Consider the following 19687-nt stretch of genomic DNA (forward strand, 5'->3'; position numbering starts at 1 on the left):
TGTGGGGGCTGCAAGCGCTGCTGCGTGACGGGTTCTTTATTCCCTGAGCATCCTTGGTGGCCGCGAGCCACACTTCACCTCCTGCCTTTGCAGTCGGAGGTTTGTGTGCTGTGGATGCTCGGGGCTGGGTTGCAGAGGCACCAGATGGTTGCACTGGGAGATACCGCCCTGGTGCTTCAGAAACCACTTGAGTTTTGCTCTGTGCCCTGGTTCCCTGAGGGGCTTTGCTTTTCTTCTCCATTGTCCTTGGGCAGCTGGGGTGAATCTGTGTGGGACATGCCTTGTCCCCGAGCTGTGCTCCGTTGTCCCTGGGCTGTGCCCCCTTGTCCCCAGGCTGTGCCCCTTGTCCCCGAGCTGTGCTCCGTTGTCCCTGGGCTGTGCCCCCTTGTCCCCGGGCTGTGCCCCTTGTCCCCGGGCTGTGCCCCCTTGTCCCTGGGCTGTGCCCCTTGTCCCTGGGCTGTGCCCCTTGTCCCCGGGCTGTGCTCCGTTGTCCCTGAGCTGTGCCCCCTTGTCCCTGGGCTGTGCCCCCTTGTCCCTGGACTGTGCTCCCTTGTCCTCGGGCTGTGTCCTCTTGTCCCCAGGCTGTGCTCCGTTGTCCTTGGGCTGTGCCCCCTTGTCCCTGGGCTGTGCCTCCTTGTCCCCAGGCTGTGCCCCCTTGTCCTTGGGCTGTGCAGCCTCAGCACATTTGCTGATGACACCAAACGGGGAGGAAAGGCCGACACATCAGAGGCTGCGCTGCCATCCAGAGAGCTGGCCAGGCTGGACTGGGCAGAGAAGAACCCGATGAAGTTCAACCAGGGCAAGTGCAGGGTCAGCACTGGGGAGGAACAACCCCGGGCACCAGTACAGGTTGGGGTGCACCTGCTGGAAAGCAGCTCTGCAGAGAAGGACCTGGGAGTTCTGGTTGTCAACAGGGTGACCATGGGTCACCATTGCACCCTTGTGGCCAAGAGGCCAATGGTACCTGGGGTGTGTGAGGAAGAGTGTGAGCAGCAGGTCGAGGGAGGTTCCTTCCCCTCTGCTCTGCCCTGGAGAGGCCACATCTGGAGTCTGTGTCCAGTTCTGGGCTCTCCAGTTCAAGAAGGACAAGGAATTGCTGGAGAGAGTCCAGCACAGGGACACAAAGATGCTGAGGGGTCTGGAGCATCTTTGTGATGAGGAGACACTGAGAGAGCTGGGGCTGTTGAGCTGGAGAAGAGAAGCTGAGAGGGATGTGATCAATGGATCAATAGCTCAGGGTGGGTGTCAGAGGATGGAGCAGACTCTGTTCAGTGGTGCCCAACGCCAGGGTGAGGGGCAGCGGGCACAGACTGAAACACAGGAGGCTCCATGTGAACATGAGCAGAAACTTGTTTGCTGGGAGGTGGCAGAGCCTGGCCCAGGCTGCCCAGAGCGGGTGTGGAGTCTCCTTCTCTGAGCCATTCAAACTTACCTGGACCCACCTGTGTGATCTGCTCTGTGACCCTGCGTGAGCAGGGCTGGGCTGGGGATCTGCAGAGCTCCTGCAACCCAACCAGGCTGAGATGCTGTGGTTCTGTGTGAGCGATGGCTGGACATCACTCTTGATATCTACAGCATTTTGAAAGATCTTATAAATGAACCAGGAATAAACCTCAAACCCCCAGAATATCCAACGATCAGTGAATGAATTATGGGCTTTTCTCCTTGCAACCCCCAAAAGGGATGTGCTGCCCACCTTGTACTTGAGGCACCCCTGATGTCGGTGCTTTGCAGCATCGCCGTGTCTCAGCCTGGAGGACACCCCTGTCCCCCGGCTCCCCCAGTGCTGGCAGAGACGCTGCAGGCAGGTTTTGCTGGTCCCCATCTCTTTTAACCCAGATGATTGAAGGAAGGGAAATGAAGGGGCTGCTCCCTCCTTAGTGGTTTTGGGTGCAGCCGGAGAAACCCTGGATGAACTTTGGCCACAAGTCCGGGGTGCAGACCCAGCTCTGCTCTCGGAGTTTGTATTTGCTCTGCGTGGCACCGCCGCTCGGAGCCGCTCATCTCCGCCGTCCCGGGGAGCGCTGGGACGGCTGAGGAAACGCTGCGTTACACGTGCTGCTGGCGTTTGGGCTGCTTCTCTGGTTTTAAGTCACCCAAGCGTTCTGGAGTTTCAGGAATGACCGTTTCCGCTGCACTTGCGATGCTGCTCGGGGGGGTTTCTCCTCTCTGAGGGCGTGATGGTGGTTTTGGGTAAAGGCTCTTACTCCCCCCTGTGTCTTTGTGACCTTTCCCTTGGGTGAAGCAGTTTATCCTGCCCAAAGCCGACCTTGCAGAGCCCCTGTGTGATTTAGCCCCAGTGCACATTGACGCTGTGCCTGGTGCCGTGGCCGTGTGTGCAAAGTGGGGGTTGACGCATGTCCCTTCCCGGTGACACCAGCACACCCTGCTCCCCATGCCACCCCCATTGCTCAGCCTCAGCAGCCCTGAATCCCGGTGACAGCCACAGGAGCCCTTCGGGTACCTCTGTGGGTGCTGGGTGACATCCCAAATCACTCCCCTGCACCACAGCCTGCTCTGGGGGGCCACGGTGCCACGACCCCCAGCCCCGGCAGAGCTGCGGGAGGAGGCAGGAGGAGGCAGGAGGAGGCAGGAGGAGGCAGGAGGAGGCAGGAGGTCCCCCTGCCCGCGGCGCTGACGGGTTAGTACGGTCCAGGGGTAACCATAGCAACTGTTTTTTTCTCCATCCCTCCCTTTGCAGATGACTCGGGCGACGAGGAGCCCGCCTCGCAGTCAGACAAGAGCGAGCTGCACGGCACCTTGAAAACCCTCTCGAGTAAGTTGGAGGACCTGAGCACTTGCAATGAGCTGATCGCCAAGCACGGGGCCGCCCTGCAGCGCTCGCTCAGCGAGCTGGAGAACCTGAAGCTGCCGGCCGAGAGCAGCGAGAAGATCAAGGCGGTGAACGAACGAGCCACGCTCTTCCGCATCACCTCCAATGCTATGATCAATGTAAGTGCTGCCGGCCCAGCCCCGCGGGTGCCAGGAGGCAGAGGGAGAAGCGGTTTTCTCCTCCTCTTCATCAGCCTTCCTCCCGCTGGCACGGCCCCGTTTTCTCCCCGTGCGCCGGCTGCACGTTGGCTGCCGTTAGCCCGGGGCTCGGTACCGGCTCAGCCCACGGCCAGGGGATGGGAGCTGGGAAGGTGCAGCCTGTGTGGGTAACCCCCCGAAACACAGGCGTGCTGATCCTTACAATGTGCTTTCCAGGCAGGCTGCTCAAAATAAGGCATTTTGGGTGTAAAGCCGGGCAAAGTGGAGGTTTGGGGTGCACAGGGGCTTTCGGCCGTTCCTGGGCGGGCACAGCGATTTGGAGCCTGTTGCCAGCTGGGGGTTCAGACCCACATCCCCGCATCGCTCGCATCCTCGTGACTTCCATGAGGCTGCCCTTGTTTGACCCCAGTGGGGATGTAACCCCCTCGGTGTCCACGGCCGCCCTGTGCCGCTGTGTGTTCCCGAGCGCTGGGCTGGAGGTCGTGCGGTGCCGGCCCCGGCGCTGCCGTGTGCAGCATGACGGTGCTTTCTGGTTGTTTGTTGGACGGCGTCTGTTTGGGGAGTGGATCTGTGCCCATGGCAGTGAGACAGCCCTTCCAGGGAGCCTGGTTTTCCCGCGGGAGGCTTATTTTGCCTGGGGATCTTTTTGGGGAGAGAGTAAAACTAAATAAAATATTTAAAGCAAAAGAAAAAATAAACCAACCCAAAGGCCTGACAGACCTGGAATAATATATGAAGGCAGAGCTCGGGGAATTGTGAATGGAGCAGCGCTGTCGCTGTGCTGTCACAGCCTGAGCAGAAGGAGGTCGTGTGTTGTTTTATGTGAGCTTTTGAACACGATAATAACCCTCAGCGGGAGCCGGAGGGTGCTCGGGAGCGGGCGCAGCGCCTCCGCGTCTCTGCTCACGGGGTTTGTAGCCGTGGGGGGAAACGAGGCGGTGTCTGCTGTGGTGGGGGGTGTGGGGGCCCGTGCCCGGTTCTGCCCGCCCAGAGCGTGGGGAAGTTTTTGGAGCGGGGGCGGCCGTGTGTCGGCGCAGGTTTGGTGTGCGGAGCCGCCAGGTGCGGTAGTCGCTGGATTCCTGCAGCCTGGTGGGAAGGGGTGAGCAGAGCGATATTTGCTGTGTCCAGCCCGGAGAGGAGGAGGTTGTGGCGGTCATGATGTGATAGAAGCTTGGGTGAGGCTGTCTGGGTGGTGGGATATGGCACAAAAACTGGTGGAAATATAGTTTGTCCGAAACACCGAGCAGGTCAGAGGGGTGGGAGGGAGCGAGGCCCGTGTTTTCGGGTGGTGTCGGAGATGGGTTTTTTAGCATCCTTCGGTCCGTCTGCTCAGGGCCGTGTGTCCGGAGGAGCTGTTGGCTGGACAGGCTGGATGTGGCAGCAGCAGGAGCGGCAGCTCTGGGGGTTGTGGCTCCCCCAGCTCCCTGATGGGGCTGTCACTGGGGGGAGGTGACAGAGATGTGGGTGACACTGACCCTCAGGCAGCAGCGACGCTTTAGGGGGATGGATTAGAAATGCAGGGTGTGACGGGAGGGGGCACTGACAGCCTGATCCCCCACGCTGGGCTGCTGCTCCCACCTGCACCTTTTCCTACACTGGTCCCTGTTTGTGCCTCAGTTGATCTTTGATTGATCTTGATTGATTATCTTGATTGATTACCCAAGCATGGGGTGATGCCTTCTGCAAACTGCTACACAGACCTTGCCCAGGGGGTCTCTCATGGGGTGGGGTGGCTCTGTGCAATGCAAAGGTCCCAAAATCTGCATGGAAACACGAAGCGTTGCTCCAGGGAAGCCACTGAGAACACCCCGGCTCTGCCCACCTCGGTCCCTGCCGGCTTCCAGGCACCTCACGGGAGCACAGGGCGCTTTGGCAGGCGGGGAGCTCCTTGCAGGAGAAATTAAACCACTTTGTTCCCGGCTGTTCCCCAGAGCTGTCCCAGCCCGAAGCCACGGAATATTGTGTCCAGTTGTGGCCCCTCAGTTCCAGAAGGACAGGGAACTGCTGGAGAGAGTCCAGCGCAGCCACCAAGATGCTGAAGGGAGTGGAGCATCTCCCGTGTGAGGAAAGGCTGAGGGAGCTGGGGCTCTGGAGCTGGAGAAGAGGAGACTGAGGGGGGACTCATTCCTGGGGATCAGTATGGAAAGGGGCAGTGTCAGGAGGATGGAGCCAGGCTCTTCTGGGTGACAACCAGTGACAGGACAAGGGGCAATGGGTGCAAACTGGAACACAGGAGGTTCCATTAATATTTGAGAAGAAACTTGTTCGGGGTGAGGGTGTCAGAGCCTGGCCCAGGCTGCCCAGGGAGGTTGTGGAGTCTCCTTCTCTGCAGACATTCAAACCCGCCTGGACCCCTTCCTGTGGAACCTCAGCTGGGTGTTCCTGCTCCATGGGGGATTGCACTGGATGAGCTTTCCAGGGCCCTTCAACCCCTCACATTCTGGGATTCTGTGACAGGTGCTGACGTGTGGGTGCTCCACATCCACACTCTGCCCCGGCCCCAGCACCAAATCTCACTGATCCGCTCCCACCTGTGTGGCTGAATCTGCCTCCAAGGGCAGTGCTGCTGCTGCACAGACAGCGTTGGCTTTAGCCGGGGCCGCTGCAGCTGTGCCGCGGGTCTGGGCCGCGTGTGCCGGCAGGAAGGGCCGGGGCAGGGCTGGGCTTTGCTCCTGCTCCATGGAGGGTCGAGCACTCCGAGCTGGCGCTTGTGGTTTCCGTCCACTCGCCTGTGATCCGATTATGTAAATGTCCCCGGAGCCGCGGGGAGCGGCAGCAAACGAGAAGAAATAAATAAATATATATGTAAATGAAAGAGCTTCTCTCGAAGGTGACCTCTGTGCCGCGCGCTCCGGGGCTGCCCGCCTGGCGCCGGAGCCTCTCCAGAGATGGGGAGCAGAAAGCGGCTGGGGCTGCCCCGGGGCGAGGGATGCTGGGGGTGACGGAGGCAGGTTTGGGCAGAGCGGGACGTGCCGGACCTTTGCGTCACAGGTGAGGATTTGAAACACGGAGGGGACTGACTGCTGAGGGCTTAAATTTAAGCCCAGCCCTCTGTGAGCTCCGCTCCCGTCCGTCCGTGGAAGCCTCAGCTGGCACGGCGCGGGTGAGACGCGCGGTTCAGCGTCACCGGGACCCGGGCGCCCCGTGTCGCGGGGCTGCGAGCGGCGACGAGGAGACGCGGAAAAGCAAGTCACAGTCTGCCAAGGGGGAGGAGTGGGAGGTATGTAAAAATAAGAAGCGACAAATTAAAGGGATAATTAGAGGCTCGGATACGAAGAGCACTGTGCTAAATTACGTCGACTCGCCCAGGGAGCAGGGAAATCTCCCGTCTCATGGTTCAGCAGGCAGGAAGGCTGTGCGGACGCGTTGAGAAGCCGGTTTGGGTGTCAGGAATAGCTCACAGTGTGGTGGGTGTTGCTGGAAACAGGTTTTAATGGGAACGGGGTTTGCTCCAGCGCGGCTCGGGGCGGCTGAGCGTGTGAGTGAGCAGCAGCTGCGCTCTTCGTGCTTCCTTAGGGGCCATGAGCGCCGAGAGCAGCGGGGCCTGGGCTGGGCCCCGTGTTGCTCCTGTGTTGGTTTATGCTTTTCCTCAAGGTTCATGAGGAGCAGAGGGGGACGAAGGCGAGGAGGAGGTGATGGGGCAGGGCTGGGGTGCTGGGGGAATGAGATTTCATGGGGACAGAGCCCTGTGTGAGCTGCTGTGGAGCAGATGGTCCCGGGGATGCTGTGTCTGCCCTCTGAGAGGCCGCCCCGGCACGTTGCACAGGGGACACCGGCACCCGCTTTGAGGCAGACTGTGACCTCCCCACGGGGTTTTCCCTCTCCCACAGGAACAAACCCGTCCAGAACACCAACACCCCCCAACACAGCGTCCTTCAGCCCTCTGAGCCCGCACGGAGGGTTTTTAAGTGTGTGAAACACAGAGCTGGAGCCAGGAGTGAGGTCAATAACAGCATGCGCTGCCTCTCCCATGGGGACGGCAGCCATGGGCTGTTCGGTTCAGCCTCCCCGAGCTGATCCTCGCGCCCCGACCGCGTTTCTCCCCGTGGAGCCCCCGTGGCTGCGCTCAGCTCAGCCGTGGTTATGGGGCAGCCCTGTGCCCCACACCGGGGCTGGAGGGGCAGTGACCTCTCCTGTGATCGGCTACTGGGGACGTGGAGCGACTTCTGCCCGGGGGGCACCGCCGGTGGGTTGTGCAGGGTCTGAGCGCTGGAGCAGGGGCTTACAGCTGCTTGCTGGGTTTATTTGGAGACCTCCTGGGTGCCTGTGCTGGGGTGAGCGCCTCGGCGCAAGATGAGCTTCACTGCCCCAGAGCTGCTCCTGTGCTGTCCCGTGTCCCACGTCACAAACTGTTTTTCGAAGGGCTGAGCCTCCTCTGCCCCCGTGGGGATGCTGCTGTGATTAATCCCTACTTGTAAAATTGTTGCCGTATTAAACTGGACTGGTGTTGAGCGTGTGCTCTGAGCGGCATCAGGTTCACCGGAGCAGCCCCAGTCTGGGGTGTAGTTTCTAATGGTTTATTTTATCTTAGAATCACAGATGGTTTGGGTTGCAGAGACCTTCCCAGCTCCCCAGTGCCACCCCTGCCATGAGCAGGGACATCTTCACCAGCTCAGGTTGCTCAGAGCCCCGTCCAGCCTGGCCTGGGATGTCTCCAGGGATGGTTCATCCACCACCTCTCTGGCCAACCTGGGCCAGGCTCTCACCACCCTCAGGGCAACAATTTCTTCCTCATGTCCGGCCTGAATCTCCCTCCTTTAGTTTAAAGACATCACCTCTTGTCCTGTCACAACAGGCTCTGGTGAAAAGTCTGTCCCCATCTTTCTGATCAGCCCCTTTTAGGTCCAGAAAGGCCACAATAAGGTTTCCTCAGAGCTTCTCTTCTCCAGCTGAACACCCCAACTCTCAGCCTGTCCTCCCAGCAGAGCTGTTTTAGTGCTCTGAGCATCTTGGTGGCCTCCTCTGAACCCCCTATTTTAGTGACAGGTTAACCACCGTATGTGCTCATGTTTGCTGGTAGGAAGCAGAGTCTCCTCCCCAGGTCAGACACAGGGTGACAGTGTGGTCGGGGTGCTGGTGCTGGTACAGACCTGTCCGGGTCCCCAGCAGGTGCGCGGTGCCGTCCCTCATGATCCCCGAGCCCATCGTGACACAGGATGGATGGTAGACCCGGCCTCGCTGCCTGCACAGCGCTCCTGGCTGCTCCCAGTCCCCCCAGTCCAGCCAGTGGGGCTGGAGGAGCCTCCACCTTGTGTATCCTTATGCCACAGGGGTTAATTCAGGTGCTGCAGTGAGCAAGTGCCGGCCCCAGCCCCTGCATGCGCTTCATTAGCGGCAGGGATGGCCCCATGCTGCCTAAAATGGGAGCAAACCCCGCGGCGGGACATTTTCTGCTCCCTGTGAGTATTGCGATGGTGATCGCGCGGGGGGGCCCGTTTTGCATGCCCACGCCGTAACGCAGCCTGTGTTCGTTATCTGTGCTGCGCTAATGACACGCGCACTGATCAACGCATTGAAAACCGTGTCACCGACCCAGAAAACCCCCGGCTTTGGGATTAAATCTTTAACCCAACCCTAATCCCCGCTGGACGGGAAAGCTGCAGCCAGAGGTCCGCGTGTCCTGGGCGGTTCTGCTGCGGATGCGCCGCGCTGATGACACATAACTGGTGGGTGCTGTGCTGTTCCTGGGGGCGGTGGCGGGGTGGGTGACACCCTGGGGTCCGTCCTGTTCGGCTGCTGGAGCTGGGCTGGGATCCGGGGAAGTGGAGATGCGGAGCTGGTACCTGCGCTCGGAGCTGCTGCAGCTTTCTCTGAGCATCACTGTTGCTTTTTTAACATAGAAATGTGAGGGTATCTCTGATCGGCTCTGTCCAGACAGGCGGTGCCTTCCTCCAACTCCCCTCATCATCATCATTCCCCATGGCTGCTGGGTCCTTCCAGCTGGATGATACCGTGTGTGGGTGCTCAGACCTCACGTGTCTGTGGGGCTGCTGCGCCGGCCGGGGCTTTCAGCAGGTGCTCCTGCACACAGATTGCTTCATCCTCACCTTGCCTGGGCCCTTCTCACCTCCTCCTCCTCCTTGGTGTGTTCATCTGACCCTCAGGAGGCTTCAGGCTCTGTGCTGGGGCTCCCCTCAGAGCCTCGTGCGAGAAGATAGGGGACAAGGGGACACGTCTGTCACCAGCACCCGAGGGCGTCTCTCGTAGCTCTGACCTCCCATTTTTTTTTGGCTGGGAGCGATAACTTCTCTACTGCAGCTTCAGAGGAGAGTTCTGAGCGTTTCTGCCCGGGTGGCCGGGGGATCATCGGGGCTGCGCGGCGCTGGGCTCAGCACGGCGCACACGGGATTGCACCGTCAGCAGCACCCAATGTTCATCATCAGCGCTGCTGAACCGCCACACAGCCCGGGCGGCATCGCCTCCGCTGCCACGCACAGCGCGGGGCCCGGTGAGCCCTGCCCGCCCTCCGGTCATAGAATCATTTCAGACAATTGTAGAATCATTTCAGCTGAAGAGACCTTCAGGATCATCGAGTCCAACCATAACCCAACTCTAGTACAAAACCATATCCCTAAGAACCTTGTTTAAATGCTTTTAAACCCCTCCAGGGATGGTGACTCCAGCACTGCCCTGGGCAGCCTGTTCCAATGCCCCACAGCCTTTTGGGGAAGAAATTGTTCCCCAGATCCAACCTCAACCTCCCCTGGCGCAACTTGAGGCCATTTCCTCTTGTCCTGTAACTTGCTGCTTGTGAGAAGAGACCAGCACCCTCTGTCACCCTCTGGCAGCCACCACGTGTCTGTGCCTGGTGGTTTTTGTCACCGTGGGGCAGGATGGGGACGTGGGTGGCAAACAGCAATATATCACCGGGCTGATCCCTTCTGTGGCTGTGCTGCTGGTATCACAAAGGTTGTGTTTGCCTCTTGCCCAGGCTGATGCACCAAAATGCTTCTCTCCATCTCCTTCCTCCAGTGTCTGTCAAAGGAGAAGGTGCTGAAGATGCAGCGCTGCTGTCCTGTGGGTTTACCCAGGAAGGAGTCACAGCACTGGGGTGGGACGGGGGGTTTGGACGAGCTGCTGACAGCAACCGCTGCTCCTGCAGCACCTCGTGCAGCTTTGCAAAGGCATCGCACGAGGCTGGAACCGAGGTACAAACCCGAGCAGCTTCCTCCAGCTCCGGGGTGGGAGCTGCCCGCGGGCAGTGCCAGCTGCTCGCTGCCACCGCAGCCACCCGCCCTCGGCTGGGGACAGATGCTCTTCCAGCCTGGAGTTCGCCCCATCGGGCAGAGCAGAAGGCAGCGAGAGCCGCAGTAGATGTGTTTGTGAGAGCTGTTTGTGGACGGAGCTCCGGGAGCGCGCCAGAGCCAGGGTCAGCCGTGCAGAGCGCAGACCGGCCGCTCTCGGGGTGTGGGCTCACTGCTCTGAGACCTCTGGGGGTCCTTGCGCTGCTGCCGTGGTTTGTGGTGCTTTGGGCAAGTGAAGAGGGAGGAAGAAGCTGCAGCGGGTGCCTGGAGGTACCTCCTGGACAGGGAAGAGCTGATGGTGGCAGCTTCCCAGGAGGGTGATTTTTGGCCCCTGCGGCAGTGGAGAAGCCCCAGTGCTGACCAAGTGGGTGAGGACATCAGAAGGAAGAGCAGAAGACGTGAGCGTTGCCGAAGGAGGGCAGCAAAACCCTGTGAGGGCGCGATGCTGCGCTGGCCTCTCCAGCAGGAGGTCCCAGCATGGAACCTCAGCTCCTCGTGCATCTTCTGCACTCGTCCCGGCACACGCTGCGGTGCCGCAGCAAACCCTCCGGCACAGCGAGGTTTGGGCGCAAGGAGCAGCGCTGCTGGCACGCTGAAACATCCAACAAATGTTTTTCCAGCAGCGAGCAACACTTTGGAAACCAAACCCTGCGTCTCCCTAGGCCACGGCTCCAGGTGGCATCGCCTTGGGCTGTAACCCCTGGGCAGAGTGGGCTTGTTCTGCTTCACCGCAGTGAAAATGCCTTTTACAGTACCAAGTACGCGATGATTCTGTACGCGATGGTTCCAGGCTCAGTAGCTACATAAAGGCTGCGGGAGGGCGGGATTAGACCTGTTAACACAGCCGGGCGGGTGGATTTGCTGCTGTTTCACACTAATCCTCCCTTCATTGCGTGCGGGGATCACGCGTCCGTGAGGCTGCAGGTGAGTCTGTCCGTCCTGCCAGCACTGTTCTGGACTCACTGCTGCTTCGGACCCGCGGTGAGGTTCTCTGTGGGCAGATACACTCCAGGTGAGGTGTCTTTGGGTGGTTACGTGGTGCTGAGCCCACCTCGTGGTGGGGAACACCAGGGTCTTTGTGGTGTTTAGGGAGATGGCCCAAAGTAACATGGTCATAGAATCGTAGAACTGTTTCAGTTGGAAGAGACACTCGACCATCGAGTCCAACCATGAACCCACCCCGGGCCCTGCCCCATGTCCCTGAGAACCTCATGTCCGTCTGTCCAACCCGCCAGGGATGGTGACTCCAGCACTGCCCTGGGCAGCCTGTTCCAATGCCCCACAGCCCTTTGGGGAAGAAATTGTTCCCCACATCCAACCTCAACCTCCCCTGGCGCAACTTGAGGCCGTTTCCTCTGCTCCTGGCGCTTGTTCCTGGGGAGCAGAGCCCGACCCCCCTGGCTCCAAGCTCCTTTCAGGCAGTTCAGAGATCAGAAGGTCTCCCCTCAGCTCCTGTTCTCCAGCTGAACCCCCCAGGTCCCTCAGCCGCTCCCATCACACTTGTGCTCCAGCCCCTCACCAGCTCCGTCCTCTCCTCTGCTTTCTCTCTAGCACCTCAATGTCCTTCTTGTGATGCGGTGCCCATAAGGTAATAAAACTTCCAGAGACAGAACCATGAGACGAGATCCGACTCCCACCCAAGTGTGAACATCTCCACCTTGGGCATCTCTGACTCCCAGGGAACCCCCAGTCCCCTGATAGAAATGGGCACTGCTTGGGCACAGGGTGCCACCTGGGATGGGACCATCGGTGACTTCGAGAGCACTGTGGTGAGCGCTGGTACTCTTGCTGGGAGGTCACCAAGGGGTGGTGGAACCAGCTCTGCTCCCATGTCCTCGCAACCCTGTTTGGAGCTTTTCCATATCCGTGCATTTCTGTAGCCCCCACTTTGCCTGGATGTGAAGCTCCTTCCAAGGTAACACTCAGAAGCATGAAAAGCAGTGGGGAATGGGATGATATTTGGTGTCAGCTCCCACCTGCTGTCCTCTCATGTTTTTATGCAACAGCACCTTATTTTTTCATGGTGCGAGGCTCAGCCCGGCACTGTCCTCTTGCCCCCAGCCCTGTCCCGGCGGGCAGCAGCCCTTGGTGTCCCCACATCCTTCAGAAAGCTGGGATGCTCGTGAGCCAGCTGAGGGTCACTCCAAGGGTTTGGGGCAGATTTACGGTTATTTAAGCAGTCGGTGCTGATCGATGTTTCCCTGCGCTGCTGCTTCTGGTGACGTCCCCCCAGCCTGGCCCCGGGCCACCGGGCAGCATCGCTGTCATGGCAGATGACTGCACCCAAAACCACGTCTCATGATCTGACTCCTTGTGTGACATGATTTGGGATTCAGACCGGCTCCATCCTCGTATTTTCCCTTTTGCTTTGTGCTCGGAGTATTTCGGCGCAGGGGGAAGGGCAAGTTAACCCTCTGGCGGTGCGAAGGCTCCGCTCACACGGTGCGAGTGTGTTCGGAGCGAAGAGGGGGATCAGCGCTCGCCCTTCCCTGGGGGCTGTTCACGGAGTGTTCTGCGTTCCAGGTGTGTCTCAGGGTTTGGGAGGGATGGCAGCGCTTATCTCCGAGGCACCAGGCGCGATTCAGCGCGCTCTTTCCGCTGATGAATGGAGTGATGGCTCCTGCTGTGTAATTCACCGCTGAAAAAGAGATGATTGAATGCATCTGGCACTTGCTTTCTCTCGTGTCACTCCTGGGCGGTGGAGTGGTCCTTGTCTCAAGCAGGCAAAGGAAGAGGCTGGTTGAGCAGCAGGAGGTGTTCCCAGAACAACGTCGCTTCCCTGAACAACACACTTTCCTGGTAGGATTTTTGCCCCCCAAAGACTGGATTTGCAGGGCTGTTCCTCCGGGATGCTCAGGGCAGGTGGGACCGCAGGTCTGAGCATGTTCCTCTGCACCTGTCAGCATTGAAGCGCTGGGCCTTGCTGGGACTTCCCCAGAGGTTGTCACCCCCCGTGCTTCACACCCCTAGGCAGCAGTCTGGCACGCTTCCATGTGGTCATTTACACTTCAAGCTAATTAACCTCGTCTCTTTGTTCTTTGTATCTAATTTTGACTGTTTGCTCCGGCTGAGGAGCCAGAGCTGCCCGCGGGTGTGTGGCGGCACCACCCTGGCAGGGCGCGGGTGACCTCGGGTGATCGTTTTCAGCGGCGTAAATAGTCAGTGGGCAGTTAACGACGTTCCTATTAGTCTGCAACAAACTGTGAAATCTGGTATATTTGCCGTGACAAATGTGTGAAAGGTGCTAAATTCGCCCGTCGTGGCAGCGGCTGCCGGGCACAGGGACAGCCCGTGGAGCTGGTGGCATCACATCTCACCTCCTGCTCCCCAGCAGGACATTGGTGGCACCTTGTCTCTTCCTCCACGGGAATTTGCAGGAGCCTCGGGGGTGTTTTTCCATGAAAACGTGCCTTTTTTGACCACTTTCACTGTGCCTCTCTTCACCATGATTTACAGCTCCAGCATCCAATGCTGGATTAGGACCTGCTACAACAACTTGTTCCAGCCATGGAGAGGAGAAGCCACCTCTGTCCCTCCTGCCGCCGGCTTGCAGGTAGCGCTGGGCTTCCCCGGGACCTTGTGCACATATTACAGATGGACAGAGCTTGTTTTCGTCTTTAGGTGCTAATGATCTGCCCGAGTTGCAAATTGGTGAGGAGACCAGTTGGGACATTCGGGGGTGACCAAGCAGCACTGCCTATTAGCCCGACCTTCCTCTGAATTATTTTAAGTTTAGCTTTAGATTTAGATTTAGGTCATGGTTGGACTCGATGGTCTTGAGGGTCTCTTCCAACCAAAATGATTCTGTGATTCTATGATTCTATTCTCTTTTCAAACGAGCTTGCTTGCGGAGTGGAAGAGCATCTCGGCTGCTGCTCTCCATCCCTGGCTCTGTCCAGCTGTGGCCCTGTGGCAAAATCTGGGGCAGGTGTGGCTCGTCCTGCACCGCACTGTCCCCTGTGTGCGTGGGGTGGCAGTGGCGGGGCTGCGGGAGGGTTGAGGCCGGGTTCCATGTGGGGCGATGCTGCCTGGGGACGGGCTCAGCATCCTCTGCTGGTCCCTCTGCTGATCCCTCTGCTCCTGCCCACGGGAGGGTCGACCATGGGGAGACCTTGGGGGAGGATGATGGAGAACAGGAGAACAGGAGCTGAGGGGAGACCTTCTGATCTCTGAACTGCCTGAAAGGAGCTTGGAGCCAGGGGGGTCGGGCTCTGCTCCCCAGGAACAAGCGCCAGGAGCAGAGGAAACGGCCTCAAGTTGCACCAGGGGAGGTTGAGGTTGGATATGGGGACCAATTTCTTCCCCAAAGGGCTGTGGGGCATTGGAACAGGCTGCCCAGGGCAGTGCTGTAGTCACCATCCCTGGAGGGTTGGACAGACGGACATGAGGTTCTCAGGACATGGGGCAGTGCCAGGGGTGGGGGAATGGTTGGACTGGATAATCTTGAAGGGCTTTTCCAACCAAAATGATTCTGTGGTTCTATGATTCTATAAAGTTTGTGCAGGCAGGGTATGATGGGAGGGAGAAATCACGTTTTTCTCCACCAAAGGCAGCTGACTGCCCTCGTGATGGACCCTGTGATGGGTGACAGCGGGTGGCTCCCCAACCCCCCCCACAGCACCGCCATGCCCTGTCCTGCCTGGCTGGGGTTGGAGCAGCCCCGTTGTGTGGGACCAGAGCACATTTCAGTGCTTCCCAAACCCCACGTGCTGACCCACAGCAAAGCTGCATGGTGGCAGTGATGGCTTGGGGGAGCGTGGGGATACGGGGTGTGACAGGTGGATACGGAGTGTGTTGTGGGGATACGGGGTGTGACAGGTGGATACGGAGTGTGTTGTGGGGATACGGGGTGTGATGGGAGGATATGAGATGTGACATGGGAATGCAGGGTATGACATGGTCTTCCCCCTGCTGAGAGGAGCAGTGGGTGGGTGAACTCTGCAGATGATGAGGACATCTGTATCTTTAGACACATATCTTTAGACATCTATATCTTTAGACTCCTCAACACCCCAGCCACATCCCTCACTGGGGAATTGCTTTTCTTTTCCTTTCATCCTGCAACTCGGGATCTGCGTCTCCTTTGTGGTTCGTTCGTCAAGGAGCCTGTCACCTGCTGACCTTTGCCAGGATGACCCGTGTCCCTGCGCCGGCGAAACGTGGATTTGCAGCTGTGTCTCGCTTACAACCCAGATCAGGTTCAGCTGTAACTAAATTTACCCGCCGCTCCGTAAGGGTTTTATAAGCTGGATTTCCAGGCATTGCTCCTGCTTGGCCACTGCACTTGTTTTCACCTTTGAAGGGGGTATTAAAGGAATGAATGAGCGATGACCTGGGATGCTGAACTTTCAGCTGGGTTCGTGTCCCCACGCCTTAGTCTGTGCCAGGACTGGTCTGAGCCAGCCGCACGTGTCCCTCCAGTGTCACCTCTGGGGACCATCCCTTTGCTCCTGCCCACCCGCAGAGCGGGGATTGCTGCCCCCAGAAACGTCCACCTGCCTTTGTCCTGTGTGGTTTGCAAAATCTGTCGCTGTTGGGGACGATGAGACACGACCAGTGGTGGCGGTGGGAGTTGTGCTGTGTGTGAGCGGTGCCGCAGGAGCTCCGGCTCCCCCCGGCTGCTCCCAGCCCCAGTTTGGGGTAAGGTGGGAGCTGGGGGGACAGCGGGGGCCTCCCCGGCCTTTGCACCCCAGCTTCTCCCAAAATGGGAGAGGACAGGGAGGTGACAAGGGTGAGCACAGCCCTTGAGCAGCTTGTGGGTGTTTTCCACCCAAACCCTGGGTGTTTTCTGAGCCGTTGCAGCAGGGTTGGTGGCACAGGAGGGGAGCGGGGCTGGGGATCATCCCAGCACGGTGCAGAGTGAGCCAAACCCATCTGAGGTCAGGACAGAGTGCGGGCACGAAGAGGTTTCTGTCCGTCCCTGGGTCAGAGCTTGTCCTGGGGCCTGGTCACAGGTCGGAGGTTGTCCTGGGACCTGGTCCCCCCGTCTCCTGCCCTGGCCAGTCCTCGGCTGCCCCAGCAGGTCGAGGGGCCGCAGCATCCATTGGTCCCGGCTGGAGCACGGACGGGGGTCCCGGGCAGCACTGGGGTGGTTGGGGCAGTGACAGCAGGGACAGCTGCATGTCTCCTGCGTCTCCACCCTTCGTCTCCTGTGGGGAAGGGACACATTCAGCTGCACCTCTGCCTCTTGTGTCTGGCTCTGAGAAGAGACAGACCCCCGGGGTTGGGGTCCCCTGGGGGTCTCCTGGCTCCCCGTGCCCTCCGCGGGTCCCCATGCGCGAGGATGGACCCTCGCAGTGCCGGTGCCATGTCAGGGCTTTGCAGCAGCTGCGTTTCAAAGAACTTCTGCGGTCACAGCAGCTGAGATTTAGGGCAGAGACGGGCACGGTGGCTGTCGGAAACCCAGCGCGTGGGCTGCCAGAGCCCCCGGTGCTGCTCTGTGCAGAGCGGATTTGCAATCCTTGCTTACAAACATCCCAGAAAACCAGTCAGAGGGCGGTGGGGAGATCCCTCTTTGCAATTACTCGCTTGCCCGTGCTGGGATGCCTGTGGTGCTGAGCAGACGCCTGCTAATGGTGCATGGTGGCTGATGCTGAAGAGCCCAAGGGTTAAATCCTGCCCTGGGCTGTCTGCCACCCCCTGCGCTAACAGGGGCTTCGCAGAGCTCCCCAGGATCCCCAGTTCCCCACCAGCTGGGCCAAACTGGGCACTGCTGTTGGGCTGCAGGCAGTGATGGGTGACGGCCTGGCTTGTTTCACCCATTTGCAAAGGAGCACTCAGAAATTGGGGTGCTGAGTGCTGCGTCTGGAAGCGCCCCATCCCAGGGACCACAGAGCCTGGCCCATTTTGGAGAACAGAAGAGTAGGTATCTTGTGTGCTGCTGGGGGCTCAGTGGGGTCGCCTGCGGGCCTGGCCCCGAGCAGCCGCCTGTGGGCAGCGGCAGATCCTGCGCTGAGGTTGCTGCTGGGAGACCTGGGCTTTGAAGCAGCAGCTCTGGAGCTTCTCCTGCGGCCGGTCCCAGCTCCTGCCGCGGCTCCGCATGGGGGGCGCGGGGAGAGCATCCCCCGCTGTGCCGCCTCCTGCTCCGGCTGTCACCTTCAGTGAACATCGCTCTCCTTCCCAGCACGGCTGCTCTGTGCTCAGCGTCTCACCACCACCTCCCAAACCCACACCTGCCAAGACATCCCGCTTTCCAGCCCCGTTCCCCACTTCCCGTCACTCCCCGCTCCTCCAGGACCATTTTCCCGGCCACATTTTCTTGCTCCTCAGCGGCACCGAACAGCCCTGGGAGCTGGTTGTGCTCAGCCAGCTGGAAAAAGCATCTCGGTGATGGATGTCACTGGGAACGGTGGCAAAGCCATCCCAGCCCTGCGCAGAAGATGCGGCTGACAGGTCCGGGAGGAGCCTCGTGGATGGTTTCCTTCAGGATTTGTTTCCTCCGGGAGCGGTGGGCTGGCCTCGCCGGTGCCGTGTGTGCGGGGGCTCCATCCTGCATCTCAAGGGGATGGGGACAGCGTGACAGGAGAGATTTCTCTGGAAGAGGACCATGTGTCCAAGGGGAAGGTGCAGATCTTTGGGCTTTTGCAGCTGTAACCAGAAGTACGTCACGTCCTTCGGTGGCAGGCAGCAGCCAGCAGCGTTTTCATGGCTGCTGACAGCTGTGGCTGTGGAACACGTCACGTCAGGCTGTGGAACACGTCACGTCAGCCTGCGGCCGTGCCCAATGCGCCTTTGTCCTGGGGAAAGGGCAGCGTGGCTCCTCCTGGGGCTGGGGACGTGTGAGCAAACGCTGTAACGTGACAGGCATCGGTCTTGGTTTGTCATCAGCCAAGGTTCAGCCTGGAGAACAGGAGCCGAGGGGAGACCTCGCTGTCTACAGCTGCCTGAAAAGAGGTTGTACCGTGGAGGGTGTTGGTCTCTTCTCACAAGTAGCAAGTGACAGAACAAGGGGAAACGGCCTCAGGTTGCGCCAGGGGAGGTTGAGGTTGGATGTGGGGAACAATTTCTTCCCCAAAGGGCTGTGGGGCATTGGAACAGGCTGCCCAGGGCAGTGCTGGAGTCACCATCCCTGGAGGGGTTTAAAAGACATTTAGACAAGGTTCTCAGGGATATAGTTTTGTGCTAGAGTTGGGTTGTGGTTGGACTCAGTGATCCTGAGGGTCTCTTCCAACTGGAATGATTCTATGATTCTAAGGTGGGGGCAGCCGAAACGGCCTCGGCTGGTGGGGGTGTGCTTGGGCTGCCCCAGGGGCTCCCTGTGGACAAGGCCAGGAGGGAGCTGAGATGCAGCTGAGCTGCCTCGGTCTGAGCCCTGGCTCCTCGTGGACCACACGACCAGCCGTGGGGATCGGGGAAAACCCGACAGCCAAGTTCCGACAAGGGCTGGGATTCATTTCCCCTCAATACCGACCTCCCTGGGGAGATGCCCATGTCCGAGCTGCTCGCCCCGCTCCCTGCAGCCCTGGGGAGCCCGTGGGCTGGTTCTGTGGTGCTGCCCCTGCCCCAAACTGGGGGTCCGGGGCACGTTTTTGGCTCAAGAATGGGCTCTGTTGACAGAGACAGTGCTGGAAAAGTACACCCTGAGTCCTGTTCAGTGCTACTGTCACCTCTGGTGAGCATCCCGTGGAACTCTGCGCTGCATGGCTGTGGAAGGTATAAAACCAAATTAAGAACTTTAATTTGCTTGGCCGCCCCCGGCAGCTGGGACGCTGCGCTTGAGGGGTCTTTCAGCAGGATGTTCTCCTGTTACCACCCTCAGCATCGCTTCTCTTCCACCCAGCAAACGTGCCGCTTGCCCGCAGTGGTTTGGTCAGAGCACGGGCAGGCGCTCGTGCCAGTGTCTGAATTACAGAGCAAGGGGCTGCAGAAAGGTGGCCTGACCGCCTTCTGGAAACGGGGAATAAACCCTGTGCACAGCCCAGCTGGCACCAAGATCCACCGGAACACAAGCTGTGGGATGCTGCCATCGTCCTGACCTGCTGCGTGGAGGAGCCTCTGGGGCAGCGCGAGGACCATCCCGGTCACCTCCCCAAAACCTCCTGCGCTCGGTGCAGAACGTCTGCAGCGCTGACATCCGCTTCTCCACCGCCTGGGTTTTTTTTTATATGGCTGTAAATGCAGTGTCTTGGTGCAGATTTCCCTCTGGGTGGATCCTCTGCAGCCTTGGGATGGGAGGAACCGAGGTTTTATCTGCTGTGATTTTTATGTAGGACGTTGATTTCCATTGACTGATGGAGCGATTTCTCCTCTGCATCCCACGGCTCCCGGCTCCTGGTGATGTGCAGGAGCCTTCGTGTGGCTCCTTTGTAATTACCTCATTTCCCCTTTATTTACCCTAACTTACTGTTATACCTTACAAACCGTGTTTAATTGTAGCAGGATAATGACAGGTGATCTCCTAGGACATCATTTTAAAGCGCTCAGCCCCCCTAAGCCGAGGACAGCCGGCAATT

General features: G+C 59.3%; 1 protein-coding gene across 3 annotated transcripts in view; it reads left to right on the top strand.

The window, feature by feature from the left end:
* The window catches only part of OSBP2 (oxysterol binding protein 2), a 139252-nt gene that overhangs the window by 96231 nt on the left and 23334 nt on the right, over positions 1–19687 (top strand). For all 3 annotated transcript variants that reach the window (XM_065851519.2, XM_071816192.1, XM_071816193.1), the window contains one exon: positions 2702–2952. In XM_065851519.2, coding sequence (XP_065707591.1) covers positions 2702–2952 — 251 coding nt within the window. The remainder of the gene's footprint in view (positions 1–2701; positions 2953–19687) is intronic.

The sequence above is a fragment of the Patagioenas fasciata genome, chromosome 17 (genome assembly GCF_037038585.1).
Source record: "Patagioenas fasciata isolate bPatFas1 chromosome 17, bPatFas1.hap1, whole genome shotgun sequence".
NCBI lineage: Eukaryota > Metazoa > Chordata > Aves > Columbiformes > Columbidae > Patagioenas > Patagioenas fasciata.